General features: G+C 53.1%; 1 protein-coding gene across 1 annotated transcript in view; it reads left to right on the top strand.

The window, feature by feature from the left end:
• RALA (RAS like proto-oncogene A) overlaps positions 1-13,285 on the top strand; it is a 52,278-nt gene extending 38,993 nt beyond the window's left edge. The window contains exons 3-6 of the mRNA XM_051978617.1: positions 5,261-5,411; positions 6,307-6,515; positions 8,939-9,113; positions 11,554-13,285. Coding sequence (XP_051834577.1) covers positions 5,298-5,411; positions 6,307-6,515; positions 8,939-9,113; positions 11,554-11,676 — 621 coding nt within the window. The 5' untranslated portion in view covers positions 5,261-5,297 and the 3' untranslated portion in view covers positions 11,677-13,285. The remainder of the gene's footprint in view (positions 1-5,260; positions 5,412-6,306; positions 6,516-8,938; positions 9,114-11,553) is intronic.
• The last annotated feature ends 2,908 nt before the right edge of the window (positions 13,286-16,193 follow it).

Genomic DNA, 16,193 nt, shown 5'->3' with positions numbered 1-16,193 from the left:
CTTCAAGTTGTTTAGATCTGATTTTGTGTGTTAAGTGTTTTGTAATTGTGTTCATATGATTCCTAGATTTATTTTGGCAGTAGATCCCCTAGTATTTTATATTGTCACATATAGTTATCTTAAATGGAATTTCTTTTTCTTGCTACTGGGTTGTATTCATGATATATAGAGAAATGATTAGATGATTATGAATAGTATGTAGATTTATTTTATATCCTGCAACTTTTTTGAGTCATTTTTAGCTGATTCTTGAGAATTCTCAAAGTATACTATCATATCATTTGCAACGAGCCCATTCTAATTCCTTTGATTTCTTGTCTTATTGCAAAAGCGAACATTTCAAGTACAATATTGAATAATAGTGGTGATAATGGGCATCCTTGCTTCACCCTTGATCTAATTGGGAAAGCTTCTAGCTTATTATTTTAAAATGCTTACAGTGATTGATTGATGCTACTTATTTTAAGGAAAGTGCCATTCCTGTGCTCTAGTATTTTGAATAGGAATAGGTGCTATATTTTTTGTCAAAAGTTTTTCCTGCTTCTATTGAGATAATCATATAATTTTTGTTGTTTTTTCTTGTTGATTTAGTCAATTTTGTTGATAATTTTCCTATTATTGAACCAGCCCTGCATTCCTGGTATATGTCCCACCCGTTGTGATCTTTGTGCATGATCTTTGTGACATATTGCTGTAGTCCTTGCTAGTATTTTATTTAAAATTTTCTGCGGCATTATTTCTCATTGGATTTCTTAATCATTATTCAGTCTGCTATGAACTTCAAAGTTGTCGTAATAAGGCATGTTGGGAGCTCTGTTCCCTTCAGCTTATTCAGTCTGCTATGAACTTCAAAGTTGACGTAATAAGGCATGTTGGGAGCTCGGTTCCCTTCAGATAGAGGCTTCTTCAGTTCCTCCTGTTTCAAATTAGCAAGGCTTAACTTCAGAGTGAGAGATCTTTTATATAATTACAAGCGGCAGTTCTTCCAGGCGCTCAAGCTACTTATTTATGGTAGAATGCATAAATTATAAACTTAGAGTTAATTTGCCACAGAATCCGAAGCAGATGAAGATTAGATTTTTTCTGGAAACCTAATGATTAAATCTGTAAACTGTTTTTTGACCAATTTTTTTCTTGCTACAAGCATTACATAGCAGGCACTTGCCCAGGTCACCCAGCTCGTGTTAAGTGTCTGGATTTGAATTCAGTTCTCCTGATTTCAGGGCCTGCGATGTATTGATTGGGCTAATCACCTCATGCATGTCTGAAGGTTAAGTGAGACTCCTTTCCCTTCGGGACTCACTCTTCCTGACTGTGAGCTCACTGCCCACAAGAGCAGTTGTATACTCGTCATATTTGTGGCCTGAGTGACCAGGCCACAATGAGGGGATCTAGCTGGGCTCTGGGGAGAGCTGCCCGGATTCCCTTTACGGAGGCCGAAGCTCTTCATCCTACTTTTTTAACCTTTGATTGACATTCTTGCTGTTATACTAGTAGCCACATTTATCAGAATTGATCATCACATAATCTTGCTGTTGCCGTGTACGATGTTCTCCTGGTTCTGTTCCTTTCACTTGGTGTCACTTTATGTAAGTCTCCAGGCCTCTCTGACATCATCCTGCTGATCGTTTCCTATAGGACGATAATATTCCATAACATTCATGTACCAGTACTTATTCAGCCATTCTCCAACGGATGGGCATCCACTCATTTCCCAGTTCTTTGCCACTACAAAAAGGGCTGCCACAAACATTTTTGCCATGTGTCCTTTTCCCTTTTTTATGCTCTCTCTGGGATGCAGGCCCAGTAGAGACACTGCTGGATTGGACACTGTGGCTTTGCAGTTTGACAGCCCTTTGGGCAGAGTTCCCAATTGCTCTCCAGAATGGTTAGATCAAGATTCTGAATTGCAATTTTTTTCCTCCCTTCCCCTTCCCCTCCCCCCCACGCTAGCAAACAGTCTGATATGTTAGCCGGATACATTCATTTTTAACATATTTCCATACGAGGCCGTGATGCTTTCTTGCTTATTGTTTAATTGCTCTCATTAAACATTAAAGGAAATCATTCTCCAATCATTTCCACCTTTATTTATTCAGCAATAACCGGGCCTTGCGGCCAAAGCTACAGTAGTTATGATGGATTGAAGCGACTTGAGTCTTCACTGTCAAAAATAATTATCTTAGAGTCAAAGGAAGGAAAGATCTAAGCGGCAGATCAGGAGAATCAGTTCACGACATCTCAACTGGTGACCGCCAGTCAAGATGTTGTGAACTGATTCTCCTGTCTGAGGGGACAGGAGTCAGCTCCAGGCCTGGTGACAGCTGGGGAAGTAGGGCCTGGACACGGTGACGGGATCTAGTCCAGGCGTCCCTCTGCTGCCAGGGCCCAGGTGGAGACGGGGCCGACTGCTCCTGGTTGCTTGTGTTTCTGGTGATAAGTCTCAGCCCAGGGCTCCCTAAATTCGTTTTCACTCGCAGCTCCTTTTTGCCTGAGAAATTTTTACAGGATTCCAGGTACACAGGTCTACAAACGGTAGACAAATCAGACATTTACTGATAAGAAATTATCATTTTGTGACCTCTGCGATGGGTGAAGAAGCTTTGCCTGAGCCTCCTTATCCCTTTGATCCCAACGGGCTTGTTCTGTTCTTGGAGTCATTTAGATGATAGACTATCAGGAAACTGAGACAGAGTCCAGGACCTCCCTGCTTAGGAAGGGCCTGATGCTGCACTCGAAGTCTGGTCTTCGCCTCCAGGCCCTGAGCACTGTGCCCTGAGTCTGCAGCTGACTGAGATCTTCACTTCTGTTTATCTCTGCATCCTTGCCCATGGAGCCCTGGCCCCCAGCACCCGTGGGTCACAGGTTGGTGTCTCCAAGGGTCCGAGCGAGATAACTGGGCAGGATTCCTAGAGGAGGCCGGCCCCCAGACCAAAGCCAGCCAGGCTCGGGTTTGGACTTTGTATTCGTTGGGCCAGATCCTTCAGAGAGCATCGAGCACTTGTTTTTTCTCTGGGAGGCCGAGTCACGGATCTCGCACTTTGGGGCAGCCCGTCTGGCCCGACCTGCTGGCGGCCTTTGCTGGTTCACACGCCAGGCTGCCGCCTTTTGGAAGAGTCCCGTGTGGCCCGGAAACAGGAGATTAGGGGAAATCCTCTCCTAGCCTCTCCTCTGTTTGCTCAGATTCTGTACGAAAAGATAAAATTGCGCGTGAGTAAAACCATTAGGAACACAGTGAAAAATACATCCAAAACTCCATCTGTTGACTGCATTTCAGAAGGACGCTCAGACTCTGGTATCAGGACCAGGCTGGGACCCCCTGGAGGTAGGGGAGAAGCTTCAGCCCCAGGTCCTGGGTTCAAGTCCTGCTTCTGAGGTTTAAGTTAAACGACCTTAGGCAAGAAGGTTGAACTGGAAACTCTTGGAGGCCCTTCCGCCTCTGAACCACTGACCTTTTGATCTTGGCTCATGGGCAGAGCCACAGAAGGCCAGCGCTGGGATAAAAGGGGGCCAAGGGCCCAGGCGCCAGGCTTTGGGGAAGGGGTTTAGGAATCAGCTGCATCCTTCCCTCTGCCATCCTCAGACCCTGGACAAGGGGAGGATGATCCCAGATGGGTTTTGGCCTGGGACGTGAGTGGATGAATCTGTGTTTGAGGCGGTGGGAGTGTGGAGGGGGCCCAGAATGTGGCTCTGTCCCATCATTGCTTGGAGAAATATGTTTTCTTGGGGAGCGGGGCCCAAGTTTCAGGTTTTTTCCTTCCAAAACAAGTTTTTCTTTGATTGCCGGGGTTTGTTCTAGGTTTGTTTGTTCTTTGAAAAGCCCGAAGTACAGTTTTCAAATTGTAAGAGACCTGAGTCTGTCCTGCCCAGCGTTTTCCCTTTAAGGATGAGTCACCCACTGGGTCAGGTCCTTGACCAGGCCGGGCTGGGCTGGTGTTTTGGGGGCACTCCTGGGGTGGGGAGCTGAGGAGGGTGTGAGCCCCTTTTCCATATCTGAGTGGGGCTGGCCATGTGTTTGAGCCTTCTAGACTCACTGCTCTGAGCCCTGGGGAACCGCTCTTCCCGCCCTCCCCCTGACCCCCCGGGCACACCCCCCAGACCCCAACTCCTCAGGCCTCCCACGGCCACTCTGGAGCCCATGGCTGGAGTCCTTTTGTTCTGGCCTCCATCAGAGGGGGATTTTGTTGAGTCCAGCTGTGATACTTGCTCTCCCTCCTTATCAGATTCTATCTTAGATTCAGCCCAGGGGCCTTTTGGTGTCTTGATTTTCAAAAAAGAGAAGGGAACAGACAGAGCCTGCAGGGGGAGCTTGACTTGGATGCTGGGGAAGCGCTGGCGGCTCCGTGAGAGGGCTGATGGCAGCAAGGCCGGGGGCCCGCTTCTCTCTTGCACAGACATTGGCTCCCACCCGCCCATGGGGCTCTTAGAGCCTTGGTAACCCGGCCACCTCCTCCCTTGCAGGCTTGTCTCCTGCTGTCTCGGGAGCCCAGGCTCTCCTGATTCTCCTTCTGGGCTCTCCTTGCCCTTGGTACCTCCCTCTGCGGCTGATCTGTAATTAAATCATCTGCAGCCTGTGGGGACCCTCCCGTGAGAGCGAGAGCTTCTCGAAGGCAGACACTGGTTTTGCCTTTCTTGGCGGTCCCTGGCCGGGGCCTAGCACATGGAAAGCTCTTAATAAGCACTCGTTGGCTGGATTACCCTGGGCAAGGCAGCCAGTGGCAAAGCGGCAGTGATGGAGCTGGTGGGGGAGGGCACCTCCTCCCCAGGATCTCTCTTAAAAAACAAGGCAGAGGAGGGCCCGGCGTCGGCGGGGGTCGTCCAGGTGTGGGCCTTGTGGAAGGGACGACTCCGAATCCTCCCGGCCCCACGAAGGGGGGAGCCTCACAGTGGGAAGGGCAGAATAACTCTGCTTAGACGGGACATTTGTCGGTTGTTCAAAAGTGAGTTTTTCCAGAATAGACGTCATTTCTGTCCCGAGGATGTTTGTGCAGGCCATCGGCTGCCTGAGGCCGCAGACGTGGGTGCGTGCTGGTCAGGGAGCCCAGGCCAGGGTCAGAGGTGGGCCCGGAACAGCAGTAACAGGGCCCACCTTGGGAATGCACACACACACACACACACACACACACACACACACACGATCCCTTTCCACCAGGAGTTCCCGAGGGGCTGGTTTGTTTGCTCCTTTTCCCAGCTGGGGATCCACAGGACTAAAAGCTCTAGGAGCGAATGGAATGAAACATTTTCTTTTCTTTTGCTTTAGATTCTTCTTTCCTCCTGGGAGACTTCCATAACCAAAGATGGCGGCAAATAAGCCTAAAGGGCAGAATTCTCTGGCTCTGCACAAAGTCATCATGGTGGGCAGTGGTGGCGTGGGGAAATCTGCTCTGACTCTACAATTCATGTACGACGAGGTGAGCCAAGTCTGTGCGTCGGCTCCATTACCGTGAGTGATGTAGGGGGAGAGTGTTTCTAGACTTCCGTGTGCCAGGCCCCACGAGGTCCATGCAGTCATAATCCTACTGTGGGAGGAGCTGAGGCAGCTGAGGCAGCTGAGGCAGGGGTGGTTCTTGGGGCCTCCTGACCTCTGGCCTCTGGGAAGCTGCAAGGGGTCTCTGATGAGGGGACATGGCCCCCACTGGGCACTTGTGGGAGGGGCTCGGGCCATCATTCCCCCCCAGAGTACAGATGCAGAGGCTGATGCAGCCCATACTTGAAGCTGAGTCTCTGCTGTTGCCAGACCCCCCTCTTTAGTAATTCTGTCTCTTGGCTGGATCTTGTTAGGAAATACCATGCTTTGCTTCCATTAATGTTGTGCACCTATTGTGCCAGGCCTACTGTGTGCCAGACCCACTGTGTGACAAGTTTTGTAAGTGCTTTGAGTCTGCGAGGTCCCATTTTAAAGAGATATAACTCAGTGGTTTTATGTATGTGAAGTATGAAAATCCTGTAAAAGTCCCCTAAGATTGTAGCCGTACGGCTACCTACTGTAGCCATAGGTAGAAGGGTTTTCCACGCTGGAATTCTCATAGAGGGCAGACAATAGGGGCAGATAAAGGGCCTTTGCAGGCCCTGAGTGTGGGAGAAGAGCTTGATGTCTGTCTGGCCTTGGTCACGTGGGGACACCCTGGGGAGGTCAAAGTGCAGCTCCCTGGGCCTGAGAGCTGGGGGAGCAGCACTGGGAGTCGCCCTCGGGGCCCTTGATTCCATCACAGCGCGCCTCGGTCCTCCGCTGGGAGGGGGTGCGCGTGGCTGGGGGTGGGCCCCAGGGCCCCCGGCCCACTGAGACAAGGCTTTGTTCTTTTCCAGTTTGTGGAAGACTATGAGCCGACCAAAGCTGACAGCTACCGGAAGAAGGTGGTCCTGGACGGGGAGGAGGTGCAGATCGACATCCTGGACACGGCGGGCCAGGAGGACTACGCCGCCATCAGAGACAACTACTTCCGCAGCGGGGAGGGCTTCCTGTGTGTCTTCTCCATCACTGAGCTGGAGTCTTTTGCAGCAACTGCTGACTTCAGGTAGATCGCCGATCGGTCCCTTTGTCCTGGCGTGCCGACAAGCTGCGGCTGCTCCCGGCCCATCTCTGTCCCCTCTGCTTCTTTGTCATCACTCTCTTGTATCACAGCCTGAGATTCTACCTGGGGCCTGGAGACAAGGGCCTTCCCCCAACCCTCTCTGAAGGTGCACTCGGCGATGTGGCTGCCTTGTGGCTGCCTCCTTTGCCCATGTTTCTGGACTTTCTGCAGGCCCATGTTTAGGGAAACTTGGATCCCAAAAAAGGAATCTGGGTCAGGAGGTGAATGTATCTGTACAGTAGCTCCTGCTTTGGATCAGCTTTTGGACCATGCCTCAGACGTGTATTCCCTGACACAGGGGACTCTGTTCTCCATTTCCAGCTTTATCATACTGAGGAAACTGAGTCACTGCTGAGAATGCTAGGATTTCGTCAACTTTTTTTTTTTCCAATTACACGTAAAAACAATTTTTTACTTTTTAAAAAACTTCTAAATTCTCTTCTTTCTTTCACCCTCTCCCCTATTGAGAAAGCAAGCTATTCGGCATGGATTATCTGTGTGCAGTCATAAAAATCTCTCTCCGTGTTGTGATTGAAACGAAGAAAAAGTTTTTACAAGCGTGCTTGAGTCTGCTTTTAGATTCTGTCAGTTCCTTCTCTGGAGGCAGAGAGAGTTTGTCATTGTAAGGATTTGGGACCGTCGCGGATGATTGTGTTGCTGAGAAGAGCCAGGTCATCCGCAGTCGTGGAGTGATGATCACCGTATACAGGGACCTTCTGGTTCTGATCACTTCCCTTTGCCCCAGTTCCTTACTGAACTTGACAAGTTTTCTCCACTCTGATGTGGAGTCGTGGCTCCTGCTTATTTTTTCCTGAGGCTGTCCAGTATTTAATACAATATTACTTGATTATATTCTAAACATAGCACTGGATGGGGCTCTGCGGTTGTAACTCTTGCCTTTTCCTGCCCCATTTTCCCACATCTTCTCACGCGTGGATTTTTTCTTTTGGTTCTTTCAACCTCCTTCACAGTCCCTCTTGAAAACCTTCCCCCGGGTATTCCCAACCTTAATGAGTCACTGCCTGTGGGGTGGCAGGCGGGACAAGGCCGCGGCCCTAGGGCTCAGGGGGCTCCACTCAGGCCCGGTTCTGCCACTCACCAGCCCGTGGTTGACCTCTCAGTGGAGCCTTCCTCTCCCATTTGTAAAAAGGATTATTTGCTCTCGGAGCCCCACGGGCTTGTTGTGCAGTAGCTTTAGGTGTAAAAGCCCGTGGGTGCTCGGAGGCTTTTCTGTTTCTTATCTGAGCAGCCTTGCCAGAGTGGGAGGGATGGGCTCCTAGCCCCGGGCAAGGCCCTGCTCTGTTCCCAGCAGTAAAGATAAAGTTGGAGACTTGGAAATCCAGGCTTCCCTTGGTTTTAGATTGCAGGGATTTGAATTGTTCTCTGGGTCACGAGAAAAATATGCATCTGATTCTCTGGTATTGGCCTCCTGGGGAATTGGGGCTGCCTTTGTGTTCCCTTTAAAGTACAGATGAGGCCCATAGGCGGTCACTGTGTTTCTTGCAGCATGTGATGCTCACACAGACAGATGCTCTTCCTTCAGGCACCGCCTCTGCTAGAAGTTCTCTTTGGTTTCCGAGTCTTTTCTTCACTGATGACCAAAGACAAGGCAGTGTCCCTCCAGCCCTCCATGCCGCCGACTCCCCTCACTCTCACGCTCGGCGGTCTGCCTGCGGCCTCCTTCTGTGCCCTTGTGTTTCTGCCGGGGCTGGTGCCTGAAAGAGCTTTCTCTCTTGCTGGACCTAGCTTTTCTGAAGCCCCTTCTTTTGGAACTTGGAGGCCTTTAGGAGACCCATCTTTCCCCGTTCTTCCACCTGGCACTTCGTGCGTCTCAAGTGTACTTGTGCTTCCGCGCCAGAGCGTCGGCTCCTTGAGAGCAGAGCGGGGTTCCTTTCTGGCTTTGTTTCCCCGGGCCTCGGCACAGGGCCTGACACTGGACCTGACACTTGCGAGGCATTTCATATAATCAGTGATTGTTCATCGGTGAAAAAATAAGGCAGAGTATTTGGATCTTTTTTATTAATTTATTAATTAATTTTATTATTATTTAAAAAAAACTTTTTATTTTCAAAACATATGCACGGATAATTTGACAACATTGACCCCTGCATAGCCTTGTGTTTCAGATTTTCCTCTCCTTCCCCCCCACCCCCTCCCCTAGATGGAAGTATATGGTATACATGTTCAAATGTATGTTAAATGTTTGGATCCTTTTAATGGGTATCTGTTCAAACGGCAAGTGAGCTCAGCGTTTCAAAACAGAATGAAATGAATGACTCCGGGGAGATTTCCATTTGGTTTTTTTATATTTTTAGAGAGAGAGAGAGAATGTGCCTCTTTTTACTTTTTCATTTCTTCTTTTCCAGGGAGCAGATTTTAAGAGTCAAGGAGGATGAGAACGTTCCCTTTCTTCTAGTTGGTAACAAATCAGATTTAGAAGATAAAAGACAAGTTTCTGTAGAAGACGCAAAAAACAGAGCTGATCAGTGGAATGTCAACTATGTAGAGACCTCGGCCAAAACTCGTGCTAACGTCGATAAGGTAAATGCCCCAGTGGCCGGCGGAGGGTGAGGGTGGGGGGCTGCCAAGGAGGAGGGGAGGGGAAGGGGGTGGGGAGAGAGCAGCCTTCCGAGGAGGGGGAAGGGGAAGTGGCCCAGCCAGCTCTACGGGCCTGCTGGTTAGGGGAGGAGGGGTAGCCTGTTGAGGTTGGGGGCTGGCCAACCCTGGGGGCTGCCAAGGAGGAGAGGAGGGGAAGGGGCCCAGTCAGCTCTAGGGGTCTGCCGATGGGGGGGGGGGCAGCCTGTCGAGATGGGGGCCTTTCCCCAAGGAGCGTTCCTGAGGCAGTCAGCATTGTGAGGAGCTCCCTTTATCTCTGGAGGGCCACCCCTCTACCCCTGACCAGGAGGGGCCCTTTCTTTGGCTTCCTGCCCCACTTCTCGCAGGAGTGAGAATCAGTAAAAGTCGGGGGCCTCAGGACCAACCTTGGCATTGGCCTCCGGATGGGACAGGGCTGCTACTTACTGGTTCTGCTGGGAGAGTCATTGCAGGGCTTCTGGGCCGTCATCTCTCTAACCTATGGTTGCCGGAGCTGTGGGACTTGACTAGTCCCATTCCCCCTCTGAGATCAGCTCTGGAGGAACGTGAGAGAAGGGGGCCGGCTTTCCCTTGGCTAGTGACGGACTCCGCCTGAGCTGGTGGTTGGGTGCTCCCTGGAGCCCATGAGAAGGGCCGGGTGGGAATCGGGGGGCTGGCCACCCTCTGCAGAGACCCAGGGAAGTAGAGTGAGGTGGCAGCGGGGGAGCTCGCCTGGGGGGGCCTTCTCATCTTGCAGATGAGGCCCATGGTCCTGCCAGCGGAGACCGGAACTTGGACCGAAGCCCTGGGCTCTTTCCACACTTGACTGTGTCCCCTTGGGCCATGGCAGTGGCTCCGGCCTCTGTCATGGTCATTTGCCTCTGAGGCCAAAGTTCACCGAGCACCTTCCATTTGGATCGCTCCGGTTTCCCTTCAGGGCTTGAGCTTTCAGGCCGGGCTGGTCCGCCTCGTCTGGGCATTGGTCCCGTGTGAGGCTGGGCGACTAAAGCGGAGCCCCGACCCCCAGAGCCGCGCTGCAGCTTCCTTGCTTCCTGACTCACGTGGACGTCTCACTTGTCTCTGGGGGTCTTGCCCGTGAGCACATCCTCTGACTGACTAAAAGAGGGGCCTTTGCCCTTTGACTCGGGCTGCTGCGCTCCCTCCCTCAGCAGCACAGTCAGCAAACCGTGGTTCTGGTGCTGAGGAGAAAACTAGCCCCTTGCATGAGAAAAGCCATTTCTGGGTGAGCTTTTTGCTCGGTAACTGGAGCGCTCTTCGGGCCTGGCGCAGGACTTCCCGAGGCGGCCGTTCTCGGCCCCTTTTGCTTTCAGACGCCGGGGGGATCAGTCATTCCTTCAGAATCCTGTCATTAACACTGAGACCGGAAACGTCCCGGGCTGGGTTTGCTCGGTGATGACCCCGCTGACTCCCAGCAGGCATTGCTTTGCTTTGCGGGGATGGTGGACGTGCTCTCACCTTGAGTTCACGATCGTCCTCCCGCGTTGCTGGAGCAGACGGCGCTCGACCCCTTGCCCCCATGTAGAGAGCCTTCTGTGGCCCCGGAGCAAAGTTGGGGGGAGAGGATTCTCCAAGGGCAGGAGGCGGCCTCACGATCCCCTCAGCTTCTCCCCGGGGCTCCTGGGCACGAAGTTAAACAGGCATTGTGGGCGCTCTTCTCCCAGACCCCTCCCCAGCCCATCCCTCGGCTCACAGGAGGGGGCGGGGCCAGAGGGTAGAGAGGAGTCAGAATCAGGAGACCCAGGGCTTTCAGGCTTAAAAAGCGCCTTCCCTACACACCTGAGGGGGGAGGGCCGGTGGGTTACCATGGGGGGGGGCACCCCAAGCACCCCAGTGTCCGCACAGACTGAACCTAATATGATGGGAGAGCCTGGCCCGCGTGGGGATGGGGCGGGGCAGGCAGCAGGACGTCGGGGGCGCTATGATGGACGTGGTGGGCACAGTACAGTGGCAGCAGCGTCTGGACCTGATGCTTGGAGGGCTCAGGGTTACTTCCGGCCCCAAGCTCTGTGATCCTCCCCCTCCCCCCAAGTCACTCCCTCTCTGTGGGCCTCAGTCGTCCCATCTTGTTGATGAAGCATTTGGTGAACGCTAAGGCCCCTTCCCTCTCTGCACCTCTCAGCTCTGGTTCTAGGATCCCACTTTCCAGCCTGGCTGTAGCTCCGCAGCTGGGGGAAACTGAGCAAGTCCCACCCCTTTCGGGGGGTTCCTTGACTTGCAGAGGGCGGGGCTGGGACTCGGTGACCCTCAGCATCTGGGGGCCTTCCCCACAGCCTTTCCTCTCATCTCCCCCAGACAAACCTGGGCATCCTCAGTGACCCGTGCAGGCCGGAAGCCCCCACCTCCTTATCCGCCCTCCCCTAACGGACGTCTTCTTTGGTTGTTCCAGGTATTTTTTGATTTAATGAGGGAAATTCGAGCTCGGAAGATGGAAGACAGCAAAGAGAAGAATGGAAAGAAGAAGAGGAAAAGCTTGGCCAAGAGGATCAGAGAGAGATGCTGCATTTTATAATCCCGGCCCAAACTTCTTCCTTGTCTTGACCACACTAATAAATATAATTTATAAGCATTGCCATGGAAGGCTCAAATGACTGAAATTACTTTCGCATTTTGGAAATGGTCACGTATCACTCACAGCATGAACCGGAACTGCCCTGAGGAACGCAAAGGATTAATGTGGCTTCACCACGAAGCGGCGTTCGGCCCATTTCATTATTGCCTCCATGATCACAGCTCCGGAATGTAGAGGGAGGGAGGGAGGGGGCGCGAGGGGGGGGCGCGTGCGTGAGGGAGGGGCGCATGTGCACGCGGGGGCCTCACGGGCAGTGATTCCTGAGCTGTTCTAATAAAGGTGGGGTGGGTGGGGGTGGTGGAGGGAGCGTTCATTTTATACCATTTATCAAGTCTCGGATCTACTGCCTTGAGAAACGATGATTGTCAACGGGATGGCTGAGAGAGTAACGGGCGTCCGGCTGATTTCTGGAAAAGGATCGGCCCTGCGCCCGTGAGCTGCCTGGATCTAATGCCTGGGGGGTCCCGGAGAGAAAGGCGGGCCGCCAGCTTGCATGGGGAGATGCTGGAACACGCCTTAACTTAAAATCTGGAGACTGGCAGGCCGCGCCCAGTTCTGAGCCCGTTCTGCCCGAATCCCGGAAGTCCTGGACGTTCTCTCGGTGCGCCGGAGCGGGAGGAGGCCACTTGTGATGGGGATGATCCTGGCCGAGGAGCCGGGCTGGTCTGCTCCCTGGTGGAAGGCCGGCCACCCCGCTGCTTGGAATCCGGGGCCAGTCACATCGAGTCGGAAGGCAGAGGGTCTGCAGGGTCGGAGAGGAGCCGTTCCTGCCGCGGCGAGTCCGGCCAGGCCCCTCTTGGGAGAACCTCCTCCTCCGTGGGGCCCGGGACTTGGCCGTGAGTAAGTCACAAGCCACCCTTCAGAGTCCGGTTCGCGGGCCTGGTACCCGAGCTGAGGCCCCTGAGGGGAAGGTCCTCCTGGCCGCCGGTCACTCCCTGAGCGCACACGGACCCAGGAACCCCGGCGTGGCGCGCTGGCGTTGGCGACCCGCAGAGCCGGCGGGGTCTGGGCGTGCTCGCTGACGAAGAACACCCGGCACCTCCTCGTCCTCGCAGCTGGTATCAGCAAACTCACCTTCCAGAACCTGCTCTGGCATCTGCCCCCCAGTCTGAGCGCGCCCCGAGGCGGACGGGCCCAGTGTGGAGATCCGAGAGGGTCGGAACCAACGGTGCAGAAAGCTTCTGGAGCGAGCCGTCCACGGCAGACTCGAGACGCGGCATTTGGCTTGTCACGGTAACCATGTCACGCAGGGGTTGTGTGTCCATCTTCCATTTCCTAGGCTATCCCATGTGCAGAATTAAAGTTCCTCTTGTAACCACGGCCAGGACGCCGGTCTGTCTTCATGTTACTCATTTCAGTCTTACCGAACCAGGGAACCTAACCACTAACATCGGGACTTTGCTTCGACCTTTATCTGGGTACCGAGGTGCTATGAAGCCGGGGGACACTGAGACTTCCTTTGTCTTAGGCTGATGCCATTACCCAATTCTTTTACTTGCAATTTGAGCCATTTAAAGACCAATAAACTTCTGGTTTTTTAAAAAAAAAATCCTTGTGCTGCTCCTTATGTTTAGAACCCCCTGGGATGTTCCCATCCTGACCGTGTAGTCACTGGTGAGCGAAGGGCTGGAACTCGGCCCTGGCCGGACGTTGACTGTTCGGGGAAGAGGGGACCGGACTGGGGCAGCGGCCACGGGTCTGGGAGGGAGGGGAGGGGATAACCCAGACAGGTGAGAGAAGGGGGAGGGGGAGGCAAAGCAGAGGCTTTGAGACTGATGGGAAAACTTAGTGACACATTTGGGAAGTCGGGGAGAGACGAGGGTTTTTGGCCGACTTGGTGGGATGGCTGCTGAGAGGTTCCGGGGCCCCCCGCAAGGACTAGGAATGTGAGGGGTCTAGTGATACGGATGTGGGACATGTAGACACTAGGATGCTTCTGACCTGGTCTGTCCCAAAGAGTCCAGGAGGGTCCTTGGGGAGCGGCCCCCATTCTGCCCATTGTGCACATTGTTAACGGGTTCCCCTGAATCATTGATTCGTTAACTCCCAGTCTCAAAAAGAAATGGCAGATGCTCGGGTTAGGGCTAACGTCCATGGGGACAACTTATGCCCAGTCCGAGGAGAGACTCCGAGCTCAGGGCGGGGTCTGACCTTGACCCCAACGTAGTGATGTCGGCTTGGTCCTCCGAGAACCCACCAGCCCACAGCCCCCCGTGGCAGTGTCGCCAGCTGGCTTTTACCCAGGGCCATTCACTGAGAAGCTGCACGAACGGTGTGAGGCGTTCAGGAAGGACCCGCCCTCCGGGTGAGCCCTTTGCAGGGTCCCCTGTACACTTCGGGGTCCCCCCGTCACCAGCTCCTTGTAGCGGGGGCAGCAGCCACACTGGCAAGTGATCACAGCCGGGCTGACACAGAGTGTGGGGGCTCGGTGAGTCAGGCGGGGCCTGTCCCAAGAAGGTTCCAGTGGTCGAGGTGCTGGAGAGCCCTGCAAACCCCAGGGGCCGGAGTCGTCCCCTCCCTGACGGGAGAGAGCCGCACCCGACAGCGGGCGTGGTGGTCCTCGTGGCCCTTCCCAGAAAGGAGGACAAAAAACTACAAACAACTGAACTTGGAGAGCGTCGCCCAGGACCGGGGCAAAAGCAGGTTATGCCCCGCGCCCCCATCAGGCTTCTGAAAGTAGTGGCCAATAGACCGGTCAGCCCTGTGAGGTCCCGGGCTGGGGCGACGGCTGGCTCCTTGGGGCTGCCAACACTGGTACCGACCAACTTCCTGGACTGTGGCCTACTATGGCCTACGACCTTGGGACATTCCCCCCGTGGTCGCCATCCTCCTTAACCCAAGAGCGGAGACAAAGGGAGCGGATGTGCAGGAGACGCTGTCTCGTGCCCCTGGGGCTAGCCAGAGATCACAGCAGTTACCAGTGTCAGGAGGAGAAATGGGTAAGTCATGGAGGCCTTTCATGGGCGCTCCCAGCCCCCCGCCAGCAGCCAACCAAAAGGCCCCCTCCACCCAGACGGGAAACAGTACTTGTCCGGCCCGGAGTCCAGGCGGGGGCTGCCTCCAGCAGAGCATTGGACAGACCCTGGCTACACTGGCTTGAGAGTCATCCACGAAGAGAAGGCTGCAACAGGGGGATTAGACCCCTCCCCAGAGAGAAAGAAGGGCAGGGAGGAGGGCTCCTGACCCGGAGAGGACAGGAAAGCAGGAGGAGGCACTCCATGTCTGCAAACCCTCCTCTCCGTCCTCGCCTCCTGTTCATCGCCCAAACGATTCCCACCACCTCCAATGCTGAGCCGGTCCCGTTACAAGCAGCTCCTGCTGTGGAGCCCTGTGCCATGTTCTGTGCACAGGGCATCTCTTTGAACCTGCCTGAGGGCGGGAAGTATTGATCCTCCCCTCCAGAACCCCGCCTTTCTTCTTTTTTCTCCTTTTCCTTTTTTAACATTTCCTAGTTATTGTGGGCCCCCAAATGGCTTTGGATGGTAGTGCCGTTCAACTTTGAAGGACCAACCCATCCTGAAGAGTTTTGTGTGACACGCTTGTACATAAACTTTATCAGATTGCTTGCTCTCTAGGGGAGGGGGGCGGGAAGGAGAAAAATTCAGAGCTCAGTGTTAAAGACAAATGTTGAAAATTATCTGTACATGTAACTGGACAAATAAAATGCTATTAAGACTTTTTTTTAAAAGAATTTATTAAGAAGCCATTATGTACCCAAAAATTTGATCGCTACTACGGGCACAAAAAGAAAAAAAAATGAAATGACAAAAGAGAAAAAGACGAACATCCCTTATGCTGAAGGAGTTTGCAGTCTACTGGGGAGCAGTACCGTGTACTTATGTTGCAAATATGCAGAATAAATACAACATAAATAGGAATTAAACACACGGCCCTTTGAGGAGGAGCCAAGAAAGGCTTTCGAGCAGAAGGTTTTTCCTGAGCCGAGTATGAAACGAAACAGGTTTTAAGAGATGGCGGTGAGGATCCGGAACATTGCGGACATGGGGGTGTCCGGCGCAAAAACACTCGTGTTTGCGTGTGAACATAGACTCTTTGCCTACCGAACATTTCCCCGCACATCGCTCTGCGTTTTTCTTGCAGGCTGATAGCAGTCGTGATGCACTTAGAAAAGTCGTTAGAAAAGTTTAGGTTTTAAATCACCGAAAATATTCAGAATAAGTCATGATTTATTCTGTTAGCTTCAGCTCATCAAATGTTCATTATCCTGCCTAATGCACACAAAGCACACGCGTGACGGAGTCAGGGACACAAGACTAACAAGAAAGGCCCTTCTCTCCGGTGGGAAGGGGAGTGTCGGATGCGAGATGGACACGCAGAAGTCCCTCATCTGAACTTGTCACTTGAAGGAAGTGACGAGGAGCCAGGTGTTCTTTGCTCTGGCAGCCAGGGGTGTGGGAACGGGACTCGCCGACGAGACTGGCCAAGGGCGTGGAGTT

The sequence above is a fragment of the Antechinus flavipes genome, chromosome 1, assembly GCF_016432865.1.
Source record: "Antechinus flavipes isolate AdamAnt ecotype Samford, QLD, Australia chromosome 1, AdamAnt_v2, whole genome shotgun sequence".
NCBI lineage: Eukaryota > Metazoa > Chordata > Mammalia > Dasyuromorphia > Dasyuridae > Antechinus > Antechinus flavipes.
Note: the sequence above shows the minus strand (reverse complement) of the source record. Positions and strands in the feature narration are given on the sequence as shown.